The sequence below is a fragment of the Momordica charantia genome (genome assembly GCF_013281855.1).
Source record: "Momordica charantia cultivar OHB3-1 chromosome 11 unlocalized genomic scaffold, Mcharantia_2.0 BLBB01000011.1, whole genome shotgun sequence".
NCBI classification, from domain to species: Eukaryota; Viridiplantae; Streptophyta; class Magnoliopsida; order Cucurbitales; family Cucurbitaceae; genus Momordica; species Momordica charantia.
The window spans coordinates 4,601,445-4,624,465 of NW_028275159.1; the positions used below are offsets into that span (position 1 = coordinate 4,601,445).

Here is a 23,021-nt window from a genome sequence, read left to right on the forward strand (position 1 = left end):
ATCCTCACTCAATGCTAGAAAGTCCTTTGACTTTATCGTGGTTGGTGTTCGACCTTTTATTGACCAACAAACCAACTATATAAATATATTTTTTTTTTATAAAAATGATTTTAGTTATTAATTTTTCTAATGATCTCACAAATTTAATATAAGCATTCTGTTGACTGTTTTTTAGTACATGTAGAGGTTAGAATTCGAATTCATGACTTTTGGTTGGATATAGTGTCTTAATCGGTTGAACATGAATGAGTGTTGAAGTCGTATTAATTATAGAAAAGTTTAACCCAAAAAAGAAAAAGGAAAAAAAAAAGAGTCTTTTTCTATAAAGTTAATGACAAATAGAATTATAGAATATTTGAGGATTCAAATAGAATATTTAAAAGATAAGGGATTTAAATGAAATGGGTATAAAATATTACTTAAAATAATATCCCAATTCTGACTCTGAGGTTTAATATTTCACCAGTGAGTGGTAAGGGTTTTCCATGCTGTGGAGTCCTCATTTTTCAAAAAAATCTTTGCCTTTTACATTGATACTGACGGGCACTGACCAAGATTTTTATTTTTCCGTTTTAAATTTAGTTGTTTAAAAATGTTTCTGAAATCTTTGTCAAATTTAATACACTAAAAAGAAGCTTTAAAAAAAAAATTTAGACAAAGTTTCAATAAATATTTATTTTGTTTTTGGTTGCGTTTTTCGAAGCTTTTTAGGTTCGATATTTATTTATGGTTTTTAGAGGGGTTTTTTTTAACCCATTCTTCGTAAATAAGCTTAAATTTATCATTATCAAGTGATAAAAATTTCAATTTAAATATATGCATATTTGGATGAGTAATTAACTTTAAATATGTAGCATAATTCAAGAAATAATATTTAAGTGCTCAATATCTTTTTACTTACCACCATTAAAAAATTGGTATTTAGCTATTCAAATTTCTCTATATATTAATCTTTCTTCGTTACCAATATTTTTAATGATAGTAAGTACAAGATAGAGCACCACAATATTATTCTAACTCAAGAGTTAAAAGCCAACATGAGTCCAGTTCAATAATAATTAGCATCTATTTCCTCCTTTGAGGTCAGATATTCAAACCCTCATTCCCCTAATTTGTTGTACTATCAAAAATTAAAACATTAATGACCTTCTAAAACTTAACTAGTCGAGACATAAGTACTTATCCGTCTTGTGTATATATAAAACTCTCAAAATATGTACCCTTTAAAAAAAAGCAAATTTGAGAAGAAGAAATTAGTTAGAGAGTAGGACTCCCTACCCTACAAAACAGTTGAAACATTTTAGCTGGCTAGGTACCTATCTCTCTCTGTCCTCTCATTTTCTCTCTCTACACCTCACTTCATATTCTTTGCATTATCACTGACCTCTCAGAAAATTGCCTTTCAAGCTTCTTTTGACCAACTTAAAAATTTAAAAAAAAAAAAAAAAAACTTTTTTCTTTTTGTTGTTTGTTTGAACTTTGAAATGTAAATTTGACTCCAACGTTGACTGAGCCACTTTATTTTCTTGCCCCTCTCCAAAATGGGCATTGGCTTTTCATTCATTATTACCCATGACTCACTCTCAGAAATTATGATGCAAAAAACTTGTGTATAAAAAATGGCCCTCAGGAATGGATTTTGGGCCAATCTTTATTTAATATTCCACAAGTGGGAGATGTGTTGGGTCAATCTCACCAAAGTGGTTGGAGCTTTTGGAACAGAGATTGATTTAATCCAATTATGTGTTGTTGAATCATTTCAACACCACTACCATACTCACTACTCACCCCTCCCTCAACCATCTCTTTCAACCATTCCTAACCAAACCATTAATGGAGCTTGACCCAACTTCTCTTTCTTTTCTTCCACTTCTCTAACAAGTTTTCATAAAGAAACTTTTTAATTATTTATAGATACTGTTGGTTGCTCGCTCTGAGGTCAAATGGAAAAGCTTTTATTTTAACTTTTGAGGTCTGTGATTAATCTTGAATGTGAGGTCTTCTATAAGTTTTTATGGTAAAACATACGGTTGTCTTGTCTGAAAGATTGGTTAAGGTGCGAGTTTCTTGAACACTGACCACTTTGTTTTAGGGCTTTCGTGAGATTCTGCCCTCTTTTTAGATAGAAAGTGTTTGAGGGGGTCGAGTTATGAGTTTTAAGCTATGTGGTCATTTAATACCAGGGTTATATTCTACGTGTTTTTTCTACTGTAGCATACATGATTGTCTCATAAGCAGATCAAGAAGTGAGTTTCTCGAACACACTAATTTTTCTATATAGTCTTTATGAGATTTGATTTTTTTAAGATAGAAATTAAAGGAAGTCGGGTCTTTTCATATCCAACCAAGAATGCTTTTTCTAACCCGAAAATAAAAAGTGAATTATTTAAAGGGTTTTTCTTAGACTTCTGTATTTTCTTTCTAGCCAAACAGGCATTGATGCTAGATCGATAAGATTCTAATTCACTTCATTTGAGTCCTCTTCTTTGATGTCAATGTCATGATCAACTTCTTTTTTTTTTTTTAATTTTTTAGGAGAAGGGAAAAAAAACAACAACAACAAAGAAACAAAGATATGGTGAAGTGATCTGACATGTTCAATTTTGCACTCTCCTATATTTAGTGTTAGATCTTAAAAGAAGTGGGAAAATTGCTTTTATTATAAGGCTTGAAAATAATCATAAAATTTTCAAAAGGATTTGAATTTTTGGACCATTATATTTGTCTGAGCTTTTAAGGAAGAGACTTCTTCCAATTTAATGCACAAAAATCACACACTCAAGAGTGGAATTTTATGTTTTCTTTACAAAAATCATGTTTCTTTTTTTCTAAGTAAACTGAAATTTTTTTCTTAGGACACCCACTCCACTAGCATTGATATGGCCTATAGGCCATGGGATTTATATAAAGGAATGGCATTGAAGCCTCCAGCCAGATTTTCCCTATTAAAACTTTCCCATCATGGCCCATAATTTGACCATTGAGGAGACTTTGATTTGGAATATCATGTGTTTTAAGAAGATTATTATTCTCTTAGATTACGAGATTGTCTAATCTTACTCACACGGTCTTCGTTAAATCATTTGAATTTTATAAAATTTAAATAAAAAAAATATCAAGGTGACTCCATCTATATCGCTTTAATTAAATGTGATATTTGACTTTGATTAAACAGTTTAATCAAGTTCATTGAATTGTGTTAATATCGACTGATTCTGTTTATATTACTTTATAATTGAGATAAGATGGATTTGGATCAAATTCTCTAACTCTGCACTTTGAAGTTACATTTGATTTTGACTAAATTTTGATCTGAAACTTTGCAAGAGTGAGATTAGTCAAATATTTGATCCAGAGAAAAAAAAATCATTAGAAAAAACTTGAAGAGGAATGTTAAATAAATTTAATTGAGAGTCAGTAATACTACATAAATTAATTACCATGAATTACAAATAGTTTAAATTTAGGTTAAATATATATAATTCCATCCATAATCTTGTAAAAATGTTAATTTCATCCTTATGGGTTTGAGTTATTTGGACCAAAATGTGATAGTATGATTAGTTAACAAGATAACGGCACATGTAAGTTGAAAATACACTATATTTTATAGTTTAATGTATCAATAAAGTAAAAAAACTCGTGATAACCCATCCAATAATTGTAGACATTTTCGAAATTTCCAAATCGCTTTTCTTTTGACATTTACCAACAAACAGGAGAAACGAAGGGTGAAAAAAAGGAAAAAACAAAAATGCCGTTGTTAATAAGGTCTTTTTAACCCTTTGATATATATATATATATATTTTGGATTTTTGAAAGGCTAGGTTCAAACTTGATCGGATGTAATTTTTTCATTTTTTCGGTTTTAATATTTTTTAGTACAACATAAGTGAGATGGATATTTGAACCTTAAAGAAATTTGTCAAAATATAAGTTCGAACCAATGTAAAAATTACCAAACTACTCATATTTATATATTTTAAATAAATAAATAAAACTCTGAACCTTAAATCCTACACCTTAGACCTACTATACAAGTTTTCTTCTTTGATAAAAAAATAAAATCCTAAACCTTAGACCCGAGATAATTCCTCCTTTCTAATGAAGAAATAAAATGCGCCAACATGAGCTTAACTCGATCGTAATTGACATCAATCCTAAACGTTAGGGATCGTAATTGACATCAATTCTAAACGTTAGGGTTGATGTGAGTGCTTAGTTCAGCCATGAAATTTGTAAGTAGTTTGGGAAATTAGTAATTAGTAATATTTTATTTTCTATTTTGTAGTGGAAAACAGCTCACCACCCTTCTGCCCTCTGCCTTCTGCCTTCTGCCTTCTGCCTTCACTCACTTTTCCCTTCCACTACTTCCCACTTCTCTCATTTGCTTATTTCTCCTTTGTCTTTTACTATTTTTTTGTCTCTTTATCTCAGCAATTATTTCCCCTTTTTCATTTTTATTATATTCAGTATTAGTTTTTAAAAATATCAACATATTTGGGATTGATTAAGTTCCATGCAATTTTACTCGTTTTCTATTCTAATCCTTGAAATACTTTCTTAATACAACTGTGAAAGTACAACGGTGAAGATAAAAGATTGAACCTCCGAAATTTAAAAGTTTGAATCTATACTCTTATTAAGATATTCAAACAAATACTTTGTACAAATGTGACCTAAAAATGTCAAAAATCACATTCCCTTTCATTGCGTCTTACATATTCATCAACATACTACGATAATTTCAAAAAAAAGTAAAGTGAGGTCATTTGAAACTAGTTTTTTCAATATCCTCCTTAAAACATTTTCAGCAAATTTAAAATATGTACACTTATGCAAAAAGAAATTAAAAAAAGACCAAAAAAAAAAAAAAACTTGAAAGATGCTTTAAAGGCACTTTACGAAGCATCCCATCAGAAATATTCTCACACTTGATGACTGTGGGAGGAGAAAATGGTCTGTTGAAGGAAGAAAGCAAATGGAAATCCAGCCAAAAAAAAAAACCTGAAGGCTGCAGCAGAGAGCATATCATTCATTCTTCTCTGTCAATATCATTTCTCCTCCAAACAAATACATTCAATGTATTTGGTTATGATGAGAATAGCATTTCTTTTTTACTACTCTTCCACATCCACTCTTTCTTATCCAAAACAGCCTTTCTTCCCCTGAAAAAATTCAATCAACTCCATTGGAACCCTCTCATGATTCTCTCTCTCTACCCATAGAGAGAGAGAGAGAGAGAGAGAGAGAGAGAGAGAGAGAGAGAGAGAGAGAGAGAGAGAAATGGTGGGAAGAAGAAAACAAAACATATGCTATTGCCAACTTGCCACTGCAACATAAGGTTTAGACAAGAAAGCAAAGCCTCTCTCCCCATACTTATTCAATAGCATAGTCATATCCCACTTAATAGATGATAACTTTGCTTTTACCTCCTGCCAAGAAGACTTCCCTCTCCTCATTATGAGAGAGAGAGGAGAGAGAAATATGAGCCCATCATCAATGGATGGCTGCTTTATAACGCAAACTCAGGGGGGGATGTGACAAGTCATCAAATAATTGATCCTACAGTGACTAATTTGAAAACGGCCAACAATACAATGTCTATTCAACGGACAAAACTAGCACACTTCAACACAACCTTTTCTTTTCACCTAATTTAGGCTGTTCAGATAGCTCTATATGGTAAATCCGAAGTCGATAAGGCACCAATTAGTTTCTTTAAGGTCACTGCCCTATGGTTGTTGTACTAAGAAAATATACCTCTATGGTGCCTATCCAAATTCGTTTATGTGCATCTTGGTTTGGTGTGATCTCTGCAGCTGGAGAACAGCCCGAAATCACACGGGACCGACCGATGCCTTCTCGGGTTCCTGAGAATTCAACTCCTTCACTTTGAGGGAGGAGAGGGCGGGGAGCATTGCTGAAACCTGATCATATTGCTATCACAAAGAAATGGAGAGAAGAAAGGAGGAAAGAGAGATGAGACAGTACCATTATTATATGGAAATTCTGTCCATGCATAACTTTGGCATTTATTACCCATCCATCTCACATTTTCTGATAAACAACAATAGTAAATTCAATAACCAGGTGCCTACACTACTAGTACATCTGATTAGAAATAAACAACATTTAGCTAGAGAGGCCGGGTCTTTCCATCTCACATCTACTTACCATTTGAATCAAAATAAATGGACTAATGTTTCTTGTAAGACTTAGTAGTACGAGTACCTGTGTCATCCCCTTGCTGTTGGTGGGCTGGTGGATGGAGAGATATTCATAGATCTTGCAGTCGACCGACCAACCAATTCTCCAATCCTTGCAATGTTCTTCCTATCTCGATTCAATTGACAAAATGACCCATAATCGCCATCTAAGCTTTCAATGCAGCTCTCTACAACCCGTGCCTCCTCCAGCAGCTCTAGTTTACAGTTACCGAATATAGAAATGAAGAAACGCGAACAATTAGAAACAAACTTATTTGAAAACTTGTTTAGCCTGATGAACAGTAAAAAGATTGATCCTCAGCACCACCACCACTCTTTAAAGTCTCAGGAAGTTCCATATATCAGATGAGATGCTTTCATTCTATTGATCTGGCTCCAAAAACCATCATAATCTTCCTCGTGTAAAAAAAGCCATCCAGCTTTGTTCAAGTGGGTGGGTATACATGAATTTTTTTTCTTCGGTATTGAAGAATAACCCTTTGACAAGCAGTAATAAACTTACCGCACAAAATTGTGACGGTGCTCAGTAACAGTTGAAACTTCTTGTAGTCCAACGTTCTATAGGATGTCAACAAAATTTGGAGCATCGTCCCTTGGCCCCTCGAGAGATCTATACATATATAACACCTGGACATGGTTCTCCATATCCTCCACCTGGACATGGTTCTCCACATCCTCCACCTGGACATGGTTCTCCTCCATATCCTCCTCCACCTGGACATGGTTCTCCTCCATATCCTCCACCTGGACATAGTTCTCCATATCCTCCACCTGAATATGGTTATTTATGTCCTCGCCGTTTTCATTCCTCATCACCTCAACCACTAAGTGAGGCATCGCTCGGGCAACCTCTTGGCAGCCTTGGCGAGACAATTTACATGATGACATCCAGAGGAATCTCATGTTATAGTAATGATGTAAACCAGATCGCAGGGCTCCATCGCCAAAAGGGCTATCTCTAATCTCAAGTTTTTGTAATCTAAGACAGCCCTCGAGCACATATTTCAATCCCAAATCACTATTTCCAGCAAAAGCAACTGATAGGGTGCGTACCAGTTTTCCATACTTCCCAATGTAGCTGAAAGCACGATCGGTCAATAATCCAGATATGGCAAGCCTGGTGAGCTTCTTGCAGTTGATAACAATGGCACCAAACCCTTCATCCATGGGTTCTCCAGTTTTATGGTCCGGTTGGTGTCGCCCCATAATGCATAGCCTGAACACCACAAGATCTTGACAGTTCTTTGACATGGCAATCACAGCTGCATTCGTCATTCTCTGGCAGAAGTAGAGGATATATTGCAATTTCCTACAACCCTCAGATATTGCTTGGAAGCCCACTTCAGAAATGGGGCCTTCACCATCTTCTCGAGCGTCTACAGGAAAAACCCTAAGTTCTTGAAGTTCCTTGCAAGTTGAAGCAACAGCTTGAAGTCCATCATCACATATTGAATCAAGAGCCTGCAATATAAAGATTTAAAAAAAGGGGGGGAGTAAGCTTTGCAAGCGAAATTCCTTCCCGATAATTCATCTATACTCAAAGATCGCATACCCAGAAAGTTTGGAGCTTATGACAATGGCTTATAACTGGTTTGAGTTGTTCAGCAGTTATATTTGCATAGCTCAAGTTCAGAGTGGTGAGATTCGCACAAACTGGATAGATACATGGTAGGTAATCAGGCAAAATGTCCTTGAATCCAGAGAGACAGACTAAGGATTTGCAAGCAGCAAATGCGGCAGCATAGTCGGGCTCTAGCTCCCCGTGAACGATGGCCTCCGGGTTACAGAACGAACCAGTTCCAAGATGTGTTAGCTTTGGAGCCCGAATCATCAGATGGTATAGCTGTGTGATGGAAATATAACGATTCACTCCGAGTTTCTTCAAGTAAGGGGATCTGGTCACCAACATCTCCAATGCCTCAAAATTGATGGGGCATTCTACGCAATCAAAAACTAGAGATTCGAGACAGGTTTCCTTCTCTGGGAAACAAGATATCCAATCCACTTCATCATCTGTTACGTCAGATTCAATCAGATCAAGCACTCGAAGATGCCTGAAAGATAAATCAAGCAGCCTAAGTTGAATAACCCAGCCATTAATTCATAAGCTTGAACAAAAATTTGGCATTAGTTACCCCTCTCACAATCTTATCAAAATTCAATATCCTTCAAGATCAGCATGTCTTGCTCAGATTAAAAAAACCACATTATTCGAAGAAATTATCCCGAAAAGCAGACAATAATGCAAACGCAAGGAACAAAATTCCATTCTCGTGATATTGATAGAAACGAAGATGAAAAATGAAATCTACGCGCGTACCTACACCTAGAAGCGACCACAGCAATCCCGCTGGTGCCGAAACCTTCGCAGCAGAAAAGCACGAGCTCCTTGAAGCCGGGGAAAGACTCGGCGAGTAGCGCCAGATCATCGTCCGTGACAGACATACGCTTCAAGTAGATTCTCTCGAGCCAAGGGTAGGATTTGGCCATGGCTGCAACCCAAGGGGCAAAGTGAGCTCCCCAATTGGGCGGCATCAGGTTGAAATCCGCGAACCGCGGCTTTCCCTTGATCGACACTGACCGGACTCGGCCAAACCGCGCCGTGACGCGGCAGGGGGAGACAGCATAGCAATTTCCGATGAAGAGGTCGGATCGAGTGAGGGCTTCGACGCGATACCATGACTTGCAGACGAGCGAAGCAGCGCTCCGGTCACGGCGAGAAGTGAGGAAGTGAAGCACGTTCTCAAGGACATTGTGGAGGATATTCTCAGCAGAACCAGAGCCGGAAACATCGCCGGAACATCCGGTGCAATTGCGAGCTTTACTGGCGGATTGGGCGGCGCCCAGATCCGAAGTCAGAGATCGATCGTCGTCTTCGGACATTTGTTCTTGTTGTTCTTCAGCTCGATTTTCCACTCTCACTCAATCTGATCTCTCTGCCACCAAACAAAAAACCAACCACAACCACCAAGTGTGAATCAGATCATGGGGTTGAAACTGAAAAGCAAATGGATTTGATTTAGGTTAGGAAAAATGAAGAGAGAGAGAAGAAACTCCATACCTGTGATTTGAGAGGACTGTGAAATGATATGGAAGTTTGGAGGGATTAGTTGAAGTGATCACAAGGACAATGGAGTATAAACAGTAGCCTCTTCTCTTCTGCCCATTGGGATTCTTCTTTCTTGCTTCTCTCTCTCTCTCTAAATTTCTCTCTCTCTCTCTCCTCCTCCAATTCCAATTCCAGTTTTCCAAATGGCTCCCCACACACCTGCTCTATTATTTAGGGACTTTCCCTTCAACAATCTTGTCCTTTCATTTCACTTCATTACTTTTTTTTTTTCCTTTCAATATTTATTTAGGGCATTATTGGCCTAAAGCTAGAACTAAAACAAACTACTCTTGCTCTTGCTCTAACTCTTGAGTCTTGAGTCTTGCCTTTGTGGGTCAATCAACTTTACTCTCTCACATCTCCTCTAGGTAAAAGTTCTTTTGGAATGTTACAAAAATATCGAGGTAAATTGAAAATATTAATAAGATGTAGGATTCATTTTGAAGAAATATGTTGAACAACGATGATATTGATCTTGCAAAAATCTGCGACTCATTGGAGGAATGCAAGAAATGGTGAATCAGAGAACGATCAACTTGCGATTTAGTGGGCAGGGCTAGCGAAACTGAAACTTGAGATAGTTTGGGACCTTTTCCCGCTTTGGTTGGAATTTAGTTGTTCATAAAATTTTCTTACCTAAAAAAAATTTCAAAGTCATTAACAGGTAGAAATGTCGATACGTCGACAGAAATTTACTATCCTACTCCCTCCTTGGTATCTCCAACTTACACTGTGATATATATTTTTTCCTCTCTTAATATTTGACAAACGTAGAAGTGCAAATTTGAGACTTCAGACAAATTTGAGACTTCAGAAAAAGAAAGAGATGTTTTAGTGTAAAAAGTTTTTATTGCATTAATTGTGACTAATATAAAAAGATAAATAGATATTTTAGTTGGTAACAAAATCTTTGGAGATGATCTTTGAGGTTTAATCTAATTATCAAAGATCAAATTTAAACTAGATTGAGACTATAAGAACCAAAATTTTAATTCATCCTTCCAATGTTTGAGGGAGGATAGTAATATTAATATCATTTTTTCTAGCTCACCAAGAGGTGAAGGACTCGAGCTTCCAACTTTAAGAAAGGTAAATAATGTTTTCACTAATTGAATTATGTTCGTGATGGTAAATTAATATTTTAAGTTATTAATTTGTTTATGTCATTTAAATAATACCAAATAAATAAAAAAAATGATTAATTTTTAATATTGTGTCGATATAATTATCTTTTAAAAATATAATTCAAAATATGTCAAATCAACTTTTTGTTGTTATAATTAATGGTAGCGATCAAGATCATTTAGAATTTAATTAATGATATTTTGAAGCTTAACGAGGCTTAGATAGAAACGTGGGTAGTTAGATACCACAAGTGTAATTAGTTCAAATTATTGATCTAATTATATTTTAGCGTCTAAATTTTCTTACAGGTTCGTGGTTCAAATTTCTTTTACCCTTCCAAATTTTTTTTTTTCATTTTGATCATTATACTTTAAAAAATATTTATTTTAGCTTCATACTTCCAAAAACGAAATCAAAGTAGTTTCTAAATTAGTAAAACATTTTAGATGTCCAATTGTTGGTGGCGAGTTATGGAGAGGTCTACGTGTCCCTTGAAACAAGGCGTCGACAATGAACAAATAGCCTGCAACTACAAATCTCGACACCGTGTAGTGCCCCACCTAAAAGACCCCGATGATCAAGTTCGAAAAATACACGCCGACCAGTATTTCTATTCACCAAATATTAGCCTAGATGGGACATTGGTTGACAATCTCCTCTAGTGGGCCGAAAGGATGAAACAAAGCTCCCACAAGCGGAACTACACCAAATATTATAAGTTCCACGATCACGACACAGAAGAGTGCTACGATATCAAAAACCAGATCGAGACACTAGTCCAGCAGGGATAACTGAAGGAGTTTGTAGGCTAAGAAGCTACATCCAGTCGAGGACCAAGCGGTATACCAGGATGAGCGACTAGAAGCCAAAATTCTTGAAGAAGGACGACCGTCCGCAGGCCATCCTCATAATTTGTGGAGGACCTGCCATTGGGCTACTCGGGCAATAGACAAAAAACCCTAGCCTAGCAGGTCGGAAACAACCTTGTCGCCTAGGAGGTTCTGGTAGCAAGAATAACCAAGCTAAGCCTCCTTGTGACCTTCTCAGAGATGAAGCTGCCTCGCAGAGAGGGATAGGTCGACAGGTGGTCTACCCACCAGCTAGGTGTCAGGGATGTTTGTCCCTATCTATTAGAATCCCGCTCAAACCGTCATCCTTCTTGGTACGCCACGTCTGTCTATCAAAAAAGAAAATATTTCACAACTACCTAAGTGAAAAATCTGTCTGTTATTGAATTAATAAGGTGCTCATTCCTACTTTTCAGTCTAATTGCTAATTTAATTATTGAAGTCTTTCACATGGGACACCGTACCAGTATCGAAATTTGTAGTTGGATGCTCATTTGCGAAAGTAGATAAATAGAAATAACGTGAATGTATAAATAACGAAATAAATCTAAAGTGATCTGTAAAAAAAAAAAAAGAAAATCTAAGTGAAAGAGGTAGAGTAAAAAATAGTATTTAAGTCTAAAAGTTTAAACCTATTTTAAAAATTCACCAACCGAATCCTCCCATGCCTTGCGTTCCCGGGCAAAACCATCCATTTCCGATCTCTCCCTCTTCAAACCATGCTCCGTACTGTCAAGGTCGGCGCCGAAGACGTCGCTCCGGCGCTGTCCGATAACTGGTCCGGCCACTCCTCTGACCTCCATTGAAGCTGCTTCGGCAGTGCTTCCTAAATCCAATCCAAATGTTTATTCATCCAGCTCTTCTTCGGTTCCTCCCGCGGTAAGTACACTCAAGACGCCTCTGAAACTGACCGTCTTATAAATTATTGTGTAAATGGAGGTCGTTTTAATTTGTCAATAGTTTTTTTTTTTTTTTCAAACAATGGATTCTTAGGGTTCCTGATTGTATTTAGTTAAGAAGTGATTAGGAAGTCGGGGAACAAGGCGGCTGAGGCGATCAAGATGAGTGAGGATCTCGCAAGGAACATATAATGTGGCATCATTGCGAGTCCTTGCTTTTATTTTTGATTCTTAGCGAACGTTTCAGTATATTATATTTCCAATTCCATTAGTTACGTTACGATCGAGGAGTAGCATTGGCGCGCCAATTTCCCTCTCGCAAGAGCAGCGTTCGAGAAATTGTGTTGAAAATTTTCGTTTGCTTATTAATGTTTCAACTTATGGTCATATTCATGTAGAATCTAGATTATCTGAAATAGTATATAATCTGAGTTAGCCGTGTGTTAGAACAACAAATTTCATTTTATCTTCAAACTCATTTGACGAACTCACATCTTTTTTCTTTTTGTTTGCCATTGAAAACAGAGCCTAGTGTTGCTGATGCCGCTGTGTGAAGAATTACAGAAGGAACTAAAGTTCTACTGACTTTGGTTGCGAGCAAATGTTCCGGGAGACTTACGCGAGAATGTACCAGAACATTGGCTAATGCTTCTGCACGTTACCTGTTCGAATCTGCTGGTCAGTTATGCGCACAGTATATCCGTCAACTCAAAACTTGCCTCTCCTGTATGAAGATGGCGAGCATATTCGATGGAGCTTTTACAAGGTACATTACTATCATTGGTATCTGAATAGAATGATTTCAAACTTACAAGAATGAGGATAAGAAAATTTTCCTTTCTGTTAATTGGTATCTTATAATTGACAGAAATTCAACCTTGAAATTAAGGCAGTGGTTGGAACTTCTAACATCTTCCAAGAAAATGATTAGGCGAATACATTAAATCTCACGTGGTTTTGCTTGTTCTTGCTGCTTTGCAATCAAAGCTACCATATAGTTCAACTTTTACTGTTTGAAGTACATATTTTTATGTGCACCCGTCCAAAGAGGCCATAATGCATTCGTCACTTTGATGAGACCGTGAAACGGAAAATTCAAAATTTTCTGAAGTCAAACATCAATTATATGTATATTCATGTTTGTGGTTTTGCAAGGGTCTTTGAGATGCTGAAGGAGTTCTTAATCCTGAACTTTTCTCTTTTATTGGGCTTGGGAAACTTTTCTCTTTTATTGGGCTTGGGAAACCTTTCTCTTTTATTGGGTTTGGGAGTTACGAACTTGCAACAAATGTTTAGCATTGCTCCATAGGCTGTAATATATTCACCTCTTCGCCTGACTAGGCTACTTTGAAAATGGAGAAGATAATATTTATTGGAATTAAACAACCATAAAAACTTGTTTAGATCTGAGCATACGGCACGCAGTATAAGGTCTGAGGAATATGGGCCTTTACATCATTGTTTTGCGGAGCTATCTAAATTTCTTATCGTCTACAGTAACTTTTGCTTTCCATACTTCAGTTTTAGGGATTCGTGATTTCATTCTAATGTTGATAGAAGTATTCCAATGAATCCACTGAAGGCAGACTACCATGAACAAGTAAAGATCAACCCAGAAAAATTCACATCAGTTGGTCTATGGGCTGTTTTCTCTGATAGTGCTCTGAAAAAGCTTGAAAGAAATTTTGCAGTAATCCAGTTTCTGATTGGCACGGGTCAAAATTCCCACCAAAATCATAAATGGAAATACTTGTCTAGTGGTTTGTTCACTTTTGAGCATGTTATATCTTGTCAGGAGTCTAGAAAGGTACACAATTAAGTTTTGAGCCTTAAAAAATGTCATAGTGTATGGAATCTCAAATTCAGTTGATAATGAACATGGGTTAAAGTTTTCAGCATCATAGATGGAAATTATCAATGTTGTCTAGCAGTTGATCATCGGCGAGGATTGATGTTATATCCTGTCAAGATTACACAAAGGTACCGTTAAATTTTGAGCATTGAAGAATATCATGGTTTATGAAATCTCAAACTCAGTTCATGATCAACTAGGTTAAATTTCCACCATTTTAAATAGAAATTACCAACATTGGCTTGCAGTTGATCATCGGTGAGATGCTATATCCTGTCAAGAGTATGGAAAGGTACAGTTGAATTTTGTGCATCGAAGGATGCCATGGTTTGTACTTTGTGGAACCTCAAACTCATTCTCTGTTGATTATTTATGATTTTAATATGCAGAGTCAAACAAAATTTTTTTCTTTTGACAAAAATAAGCCAAGCATATCATTGAAACCTATAATGACAAAAATGTTAATCGCAATTGTATTATCAAATTCTGCTAAGCAACTTGATATTTACTCATGACTCTCTGTTTGTTTTCTAGCAAGGAAAGATGCTGAGTTGACAAGCTTTGAAGCGACAAGTTTAGAAGAATCCTCAATTACATTGTAGCTTGCAAGCGTGAGAAAACACTAACAAAAAGAGTTTGAAGAGCTTACACTTTTTTTTTGTGTGTATGTTATTAAAGTCTGAGAGTAAATATAACTAATATAACTAAGCTTAATATATGTTTTTAGGGTCTCAGGCCAATGGAGCGTTGTGCAACATGGACGTCTATGCTGAAGTTTTAGTCAAATGGCCAAGTGGAGTTGGAAGCGTACTGAGAGTTAAGTATTCATCAACACTTCTAATAGAATTATAATTGTCTTAAGCTTACTTGAAGAATTTGATGGATCAATTCGAGACTAAAATAAACAAATGTTAATTCAAATAATGACCTTTGAGATTAAATAAATATGGCCACCCACTGCGGATTACAAGAGTTTTATACCCATTTGAGCTTGGGCTTCTAGAAGCACTAAAGTTTGGCAAGTATGCTAGGGCCTACTTAATAGTTAATGTGTAGGTTGTAAGCTTATGCATGCGTATGGCTGATTCAGTTCAAGAAATATTAGAAAAAGAGATTAGAATCGACAATATGTTTGACACTCTAGCTCTGTTGAGATCGGCATATGATTTTGTCACTTGGTGGTTTATTTCTTTTAATTTTTATTGTTTTCTGTTTTGAGATTTGCATCATATTTCTTATTTTTTTAAGTATAAAGTATCATATTCGTAGTTTAAAAAGTATTATGGTTCTTGTAATCATTTTGTTTCTATATTATCTGCTTGTGAAAAGAAAAGTTCTTTAATACCGCTGTAAATCCCATATGTAAGTTGTTCTACTATTACTTTTCTATCCAATAGATATTGGCTTCACTCAAAGATATAGAACTTGCTCTTTTTATATCTATTTTTTTCCCCACGGATACTATCCCATCATATTAAGAGCATCATGTCGAGCGAGAATTCAAACATTTGACTTCGTAGAAACATTACCTATAGATTACTTTTAAATTTTAGATTTAAAAAACTAAAGTAGAAGATTTAAAATTAGAATTATATCCGAATTAATTTCATTTACTAAGTTATAAAAAGAATAATTTTAGAATAATTTTAGATGATAAATAAACCTAAATTACATTCCATTTATGTTTACTCTTTACTTTGGACATATTTTTAAGTAAAACTTACGTGCAAAAGAGGTTGACAACTATTTATTCTATTTTTTATGCATTCATGTATTTTAGTTGTCAAATTTTTAGTAAAAAATACTTGAGTAACTTTATCGGTAAATAAATATATTTTGACGACCCTTGAATATTTGACTAGTAAAAAAAAAAGAATTAGACTTTTTAAGGAAACAGTGGGTTGTCAAACATTAAGAAATGACAATCTAAGTATTTTCCGCCCCAAGTAAAGGGATACTACATACTTTGAGCACTAAGTTATATTCTTTTCAGGTACGCCTCTGCCTCGGAAACATCGGATGCATCCCGCTTCCCATTTTCACGATCCCGACTGCCTACCACTCAGTACCTCATGGCGAGTGTGTCACACGCGCCGCCGCAAATTGTTTGACCCAGGGCATGTACCCGACGACGATCGATTTCTTTACATCCGCAAGTTGTCGGAGGTCAAATTGACAAGCCCGCGACTGCAAACTCTGCGGCGGGATTCTTTCTTACACTCTGCAGCGAATGCTCTTATTGCCGTAGCCATAACTGCTGCAATGAAGTCGTTTTTCGTACGGCGGCTGTTGGCCCGTGATAAACCTTCCGTTGCTGCTTTCTAGACACTGCCTTGGCTGGCCGCCATGACCTAAGGTTTCCCGCAGTGAACTCGTTCGCCATTCCGGCGAGCAAATCCGTTTTCCATGGTCATAAATTCGAGGTTTTGCCTTTACTTCTGAGATTCCAGTGACAGAAACCGTGAACAGTAATGGCAGATTCTGCATCGCAATTTGCAAGAGAGATATCCATGGAAACTGAAACTATTTTGATGCGCTGAGGTGGACGTGCGATGGAGCATAGAAAAAGAAGAGAATAGATTCAGTGCAGACGTAGAAGGAGGATGGATTGGGAAACGACAGCAGCAAACGCCATTAGTGGCTGAGAATGAGAAGCGGACGCAGCTCGCGAAATCTGCATCTCGGTTGTACGGTTTGAAGACTCAATTTCTAATGATTCTCCAACTTTGGTGAACCGTAGACTTCAGAACGGGCACAAAGGAGAGAATCGATCCTTCAGATTAGATGCAATGACCTAATCGGTCACTGGAAAGAGCTCCTTGCCATCGTGGATTTCCTCCGTGGAAGGTAAATATTCCCTATTCAAGAATTTCTTCAGGAGGATTCGTTTTTAAGATTGCATATGATGTGATATTAATAAGTTGATATCATATGCAGTCTTTTCACAAAAAGAAAAAAAAATCGCATATGATGTCAATTTATTAATTTAAAGATTTAAATATTATTTTGGTGGATATAATATCGATTTTGGTTGATTTTGATTTTTGTACTTCCAAAACATCTATTTTAGCCTTACGACATTTCACTCACTAAATTTTATAAATTGTGCCATAAATTTGTATTAATAGATTTTCATTTGGTAGAAAATTTTGTAAAATATTTTTGTAAATAATGATCTAAATAGTAATTTTTTAGAAGTATAGCGATCAAATGTTTTGAAAGTAGATGTACTAAAATAAATCAAAGCTAAAAATATATGGACGGGAAGCTACTTTTATTTCTATATTTAATTCGAAATAAATTTTAACTTAATCTGTCAAATTAAGTTCTAAACTTAAATAGACTGTTAAAATTAATATTTAAGTTAAAACTCAACCCATAAAATACCCAAACTCAAGTTATAATGCTTAAACCAAACCACTCAAATAATTGATTCTATCAACAAATTAAACTAGTAAAAGAATCCGGTATTAAAATATTCAATTTCATCTAAAAACATCCCACACATAAAAACTCACAATAATATTCTCTTCTATCTAAATGTTCCATAACTAGCCACAAAAATTGTAAACTCACATATTAGACAGCACATATTGCAAAATTTAATTAAGTTCGTGTTTCAATGGGATGAAATTAAAATTTTAATATTAAATTTGACAGAATATACTCAGAAAAGTTTAAAATTTTATTAAGAATAAAAACATAAGGTAATGTATTTAAAAAAAATGAAAAAGAGGGAGAAAATGAAGGCAAGAGCGCATAAAATGAATTTCATGCAGAGAGAGTTTTTACCTAAGTTCCGTCTCCCAAGTTCCGTTGAATTCACCCATTCTATAAGCTGCATCTATATCTCAATTAAGCACACTCATAATTCTCTAAATTAAGCACACTCATAATTCTCTAAATTTTCTCATTAGACTTCAAAGAAAGGGAACGTGTATCAATTACCACTAAGTTATGCTCATGTTGGCTATTTATAATTCTCTAGTTTCTTTATTTCTTTATATAATTTACATATCAATAAGACCTAATTTGTTTGAGCTTCTTCTAACTTGTAACAAATAATTTGACACATGGAAAAGCAAACAAAAAACTTAATGAAAATGAGAATCTAAACATAGCTCAACCAAACGAGGATATTTTTGTTGTTCTGCCTATATTATTATGTGTCAAACAAATTAGCTGGGGATTAGTTATAATGTGATTAGGATTTTGTGGATGAAGGAAAAGCAATTGGCATGAGTTCCATTATCCTTTAGCAATTCAACCTCCCCCCAACCCCGATGTTCATGATGTGGTAAAAGGGTAAGGAAAACATAGGCTGTTGCCAACTTGGTTGGACAACATAAGGTTAGACAAGAAAGCAAAGCCTCAGCTTTGGTTCCCCACACATTCAATGCCACAGACGCACAGTCACAACCCACTTTGATGATAGCTTTGCTTTTAACTCCTTCGAGACCCAGCCTCCTTTAAAACGCAAACTCAGGGGATGTGACAAATCATCAAATCATTGACCCTACACTGATCCTATTTGGAAACTGCCAATACACTCTCGAACTTTACTATTCAGCAACACCAACCAACCCTCATCTAAGCTTCTCAACAATCTCACATAATAGAATTTCAACTTCAAAGGAGAAAATAGAATTTCAACTTCAAAGGAGAAAATAGAATTTCAACTTCAAAGGAGAAAACAGGTCAGGTTCCGGAAGTCTCAAGTTCAAATCTTCCGGTCAAAAGTATTTTTGATGTCTCTCAAATTCGAGTTTTGGGGTAGGCATGATGACACTGGGTATTAAAAAAAAAAAAGAAAGAAAAAAGAGAAAGGAGGGGAGAGGGACCTCCAAGTTGTACTTGTTCAACACCTTCCCCATGGCCATCAATGGCCACATCACTCTCAATTCATATCCAAATCAAGGACGCCAAAATTAAAGCATAGACAGTACCATTAGCTAGCATATGAGAATCCTGTTCATGAATATTTTAGCATTTATTACCAATCTCACATTTGCTGATAAATAACAATAATAAACTCCACAACAGCTGCTACACTACACCAGTCCCTCTGATTAGAAAACAAAGAAAAAACATCATCATTTGAGGAAAGAGAAGAATCCTACTCGGTTTTTCATTCTCTCATCAATGGCCTAAACCATCTACCATATGAATCGAGACGAACTAAGGTTCCTTGTAAGACTGATTACCTGCAATCCCCCTGCTGCCGATCACCGTAGAGAAAGGATCTTGTTCTTGGATCTCTTAGTCGATTGACCCTCCAATGTTTTAAAGTTCAATCTGAATTTGATAGACGACAAGATCCACAAGTGTTAGCAAAGCTTTTGATGCAGCTCTACGACCCCTGCCCTCTCTAACCTCTCTTGTTTACAATTACGGAATGCAGATTTGGAGAAACATTAAGAATTAGAAAAATACTGATATGACAAGAATGTTTAGCCTGACGAATCGCATAGGAAGTCCCATACCCCAGAAGAAATATGCTCCATTCTAGAAATTTGACTTCAATTCCGCTGCGGTGTTCCTGATCCAATAAACAGATGCTCAACTTTGTTCGGGGGGAGACAGGAACCTTCCTGCAGTAATAAATATTAGACCTTCCCGCACAACAGTGTGATCTCGCTCGACCAGTTGAAATAATAGGGAACCTAAAATTCTATAGGATGTCTACAAATTCTGGAGCATCGTCCCTCGGCCCTTCAAGAGATCTATACATGTATAACACCTGAACCTGCTTCTCCATATCCTCCACCTGAAGATGGTTATCCATCTCCTCAATATCATTCCTCATCACTTCAACCACTAAGTGAGGCATTGCTGTGGCAACCTCTTGGCAGCCTTCGCGAGACAGTTTACAATCTGACATCCAGAGGAATCTCATATTATAGTAATGATGTAAACCAGATCGCAAGGCTGCATCGCCAAAAGGGCTATCTCTAATCTCAAGTTTTTGCAATCTAAGACAGCCCTCTAGCACATATTTCAATCCCAAATCACTGTTTCCAGCAAAAGCCACCGATAGGGTGCGTACCAGTTTTCCATACTTCCCGATGTAGCTGAAAGCACGATCGGTTAATAGTCCAGATATGGCAAGCCTGGTGAGCTTCTTACAGTTGATAACAATGGCACCAAATCCTTCGTCCATGGGTTCTCCTGTTTTGTGGTCTGGCTGGTGTCGACCCATAATACACAACCTAAACACCACAAGATCTTGGCAGTTCTGTGACATAGCAACAACAGCTGCGTTGGTCATTGTCTGGCAAAAGTAGAGAATATATTCCAATTTCCTGCAACCCTCAGATATTGCCTGGAAGCCCACTTCGGAAATGGGGCCTTCACCATGTTCTCGAGCATCAATGGGGAATACCCTGAGTTCTCGCAATTCCTTGCAAGTCGAAGCAACAGCCTGAAGTCCTTCGTCACATATCGAATCAAGAGCCTGCAATGCAAAGTAAAAAGGTAAGCTCTACATGCCAAATTTCCTCCCAATTAGGCACATCTACCCAAAGTTCACATACCCAGAAAGTCTGGAGCTTGTGGCAGTGACTTATAACTGGTTTGAGTTGTTCAGCAGTTATATTTGCATAGCTCAAGTTCAGAGTTGTGAGATTAGCACAAACTGGATAGATACATGGTAGGTAATCAGGAAAAATGTCCTTGAATCCAGAGAGACAAACTAAGGATTTGCAAGCGGCAAAAGCATAGCCATAGTCCAGCTCTGATCCCCCCTGAATCACAGCCTCAGATGTACCGAACGAACCAGTTCCGAGATGTGTAAGATGTGGAGCCCGAATCATCAAACGGTATAGCTGCCCAAGCAAAACGTAACGATTCACCCCAAGTTTCTTCAACGATGGGGATCTACCCACCAACATCTCCAATGCCTCGAAATTAATGGGACATTCTACACAATCAAAAACCAGAGACTCAAGACAAGTTTCCTTCTCTGGGAAACAAGATATCCAATCCACTTCATCATCTGTGACGTCAGATTCAATTAGATCAAGAACTCGAAGATGCCTGAAAGATAAATCAAACAGCCTAAGTTGAACTGAAAAACCACCCCCAAATGGATATGGATTTAAAAGCATACAGATTCAAACATTGATCCCTAGAGACACGCTAACAAAGGTACATTGTTTTTTAGAACTGGTAGTCGAGCTTTGCTCCCCCATACTCAGAGCCACCCACACCTTTCCAAGTCCCAAACCCAAGAGACCTCAAAGATTTTTGGTATTAATTAAGCTCGCCCAGAATTCCAAACCTGAGATCTCTAGGTCATATGACCTAGAGGTGTCAAGTCCTCTCCGACCGGTTTCGTTTGAAAGTGCACATTCAAGGAATCATCAGAATCCAAAGCTCACAATATTGAGAAGAAGAAATGTGGGGGCGTACCTGCACCTAGAGGCAACCACAGCAAGACCACTGGTGCCAAAGCCTTCGCAGCAAAACAAAACGAGCTCCTTAAAGGCAGGAAAGGAGTCGGCCAGCAGCGCGAGATCGTCGTCAGTGACGGACATGCGCTTCAAATAGATTATCTCGAGCCAAGGATAGGACTTGGCCATGGCCGCCACCCATGGGGAGAAATGGGCGCCCCAATTGGGCGGCATCAGGTTGAAATCCGCGAACCGGGGCTTCCCTTTGATCGTCACGGACCGGACCCGGTTGAACCGGGTCATCACGCGGCGTGGGGAGACGGCGTAGCAGTTTCCGATGAAGAGATCGGATCGGGTGAGGGCTTCCACACGGTACCATGACTTGCAGACGAGGGACGCCGCGTTCCGGTCGCGGCGGCAGGTCAGGAAGTGGAGCACGTTCTCCAGAACATTGTGGAGGATGTTCTCGGCGGAGCCGGACCCCTCGCCACCTTCATCGGAACCGCCGCTAAAATTCCGGACTTTGTTTGCGGCGGCGGCGTCAGTACTCAGATCCACAGGTGGGGGGCGATCGTCGTCTTCAGACATTTCTGCTAGCTCCACTCTCACGTGATAACTCAAACTCCACTAACTCAAAATCCCCTCTTTTCTTCTGATTTCTACTGAAGAGAAAAGGCAAATTCCCGATCAGATCATGGAAGTGAATGAAGCCGGGTCTGGAAAATCAAAATGGGATGTGAGAGAGAAGAAATGATATGGTGGTTTGGAGGGATTAGTGTAACAGATCACAAGGACGGACAATGGAGTGTGAACAGTAGGCTCATCTGTCTGTATCTCTGGGCATTGGGATTCCTCTCTCCTCTCTCCTCTCTCCTCTCTCCTCTCTCCTCCCTAATGGGTTCCCACACAGCTGCTCTGCTCTATTATTTGGGGGTTTCCCTCAACAATCTTGTCCTTTCATCTCACTGCTTACTTTTACCATTTTCCTCCGAAAGCCCAAAAGAAAACATGGACATACAATATAAGAAATGAAAGATACGTGAAACTTGGAAGAATTTACAGTACACAGATACGCATAAATCGTAATTGGATACCCTTTACTGTTTGACTTGTGATTTTAGAATGATTACATTTGGATTTAAGCGAATACGTGTTGAAATTGAAATAATTATTTTTGTGAGTAGTGTAGACTAGTAGTGAGTAGTGAGAGTGTCAAATCAGGTGTGAGAATCTGCTGCAGGGTTTCGTATATATTTGTAAATGTAGAATTCTCAGGTGAATTCCAATACGCACTCTTCCGTACTCTTTGAAGGTACAGGTACGTATACGCAGCTTTTTTTTTTTCGGTTTGAATTCAAGCTGCAGATAAAATATCCAACTTTTTAATCTGATAAGATATTTTAATCAATTAAGTGGGAGTGAAGCCCTAAATATTCTAGGGCCCATGGGCCTATTCTGGTATAGACTAGGGCAAGAGTTGAGGGTGAAACATACAAAACCTGTTTTCGATTCATATTTTGAAGACAAAACCTGTTTGCTATTACATATTGATTTAGTTATGTAATTA

The 23,021-nt window shown here is 37.2% G+C and overlaps 2 protein-coding genes and 1 long non-coding RNA gene across 7 annotated transcripts; 1 reads left to right on the forward strand and 2 right to left on the reverse strand.

Moving 5' to 3' along the window:
- Window positions 1-5,969: 5,969 nt before the first annotated feature.
- Window positions 5,970-9,502, reverse strand: LOC111007850 (transport inhibitor response 1-like protein). 2 transcript variants are annotated; one of them, XM_088120020.1, is made up of 4 exons: window positions 9,292-9,502; window positions 8,551-9,227; window positions 7,783-8,284; window positions 5,970-7,691 (listed from the first exon to the last, which is right to left on the reverse strand). In XM_088120020.1, exons 2-4 carry the CDS (start codon window positions 9,111-9,113, stop codon window positions 6,789-6,791), a joined length of 1,968 nt encoding a protein of 655 aa, XP_087976146.1. In that variant the 5' UTR covers window positions 9,114-9,227; window positions 9,292-9,502; the 3' UTR covers window positions 5,970-6,788. The 2 variants fall into 2 exon arrangements, with proteins under 2 accessions (XP_087976146.1, XP_022136070.1); XM_022280378.2 differs by having other exon boundaries at window positions 8,551-9,166; window positions 9,292-9,501.
- Window positions 9,503-11,969: 2,467 nt separating this feature from the next.
- LOC111012676 (uncharacterized) lies at window positions 11,970-17,145 on the forward strand. Of its 4 annotated transcripts, none has more exons than XR_015788704.1 (6): window positions 11,970-12,191; window positions 12,737-14,018; window positions 14,101-14,191; window positions 14,264-14,355; window positions 14,598-14,674; window positions 14,791-17,145. It is a non-coding gene; the product is annotated as an uncharacterized LOC111012676 (long non-coding RNA). The 4 variants fall into 4 exon arrangements; XR_002601612.2 differs by having other exon boundaries at window positions 14,312-14,355; window positions 14,791-17,144; XR_015788705.1 differs by having other exon boundaries at window positions 14,108-14,191; window positions 14,791-17,144.
- A 1,889-nt stretch (window positions 17,146-19,034) lies between these two features.
- LOC111008966 (transport inhibitor response 1-like protein) lies at window positions 19,035-22,459 on the reverse strand. The gene is made up of 3 exons (XM_022281855.2): window positions 21,474-22,459; window positions 20,597-21,098; window positions 19,035-20,517 (listed from the first exon to the last, which is right to left on the reverse strand). Exons 1-3 carry the CDS (start codon window positions 22,040-22,042, stop codon window positions 19,735-19,737), a joined length of 1,854 nt encoding a protein of 617 aa, XP_022137547.1. The 5' UTR covers window positions 22,043-22,459; the 3' UTR covers window positions 19,035-19,734.
- Between the last annotated feature and the right edge of the window lie 562 nt (window positions 22,460-23,021).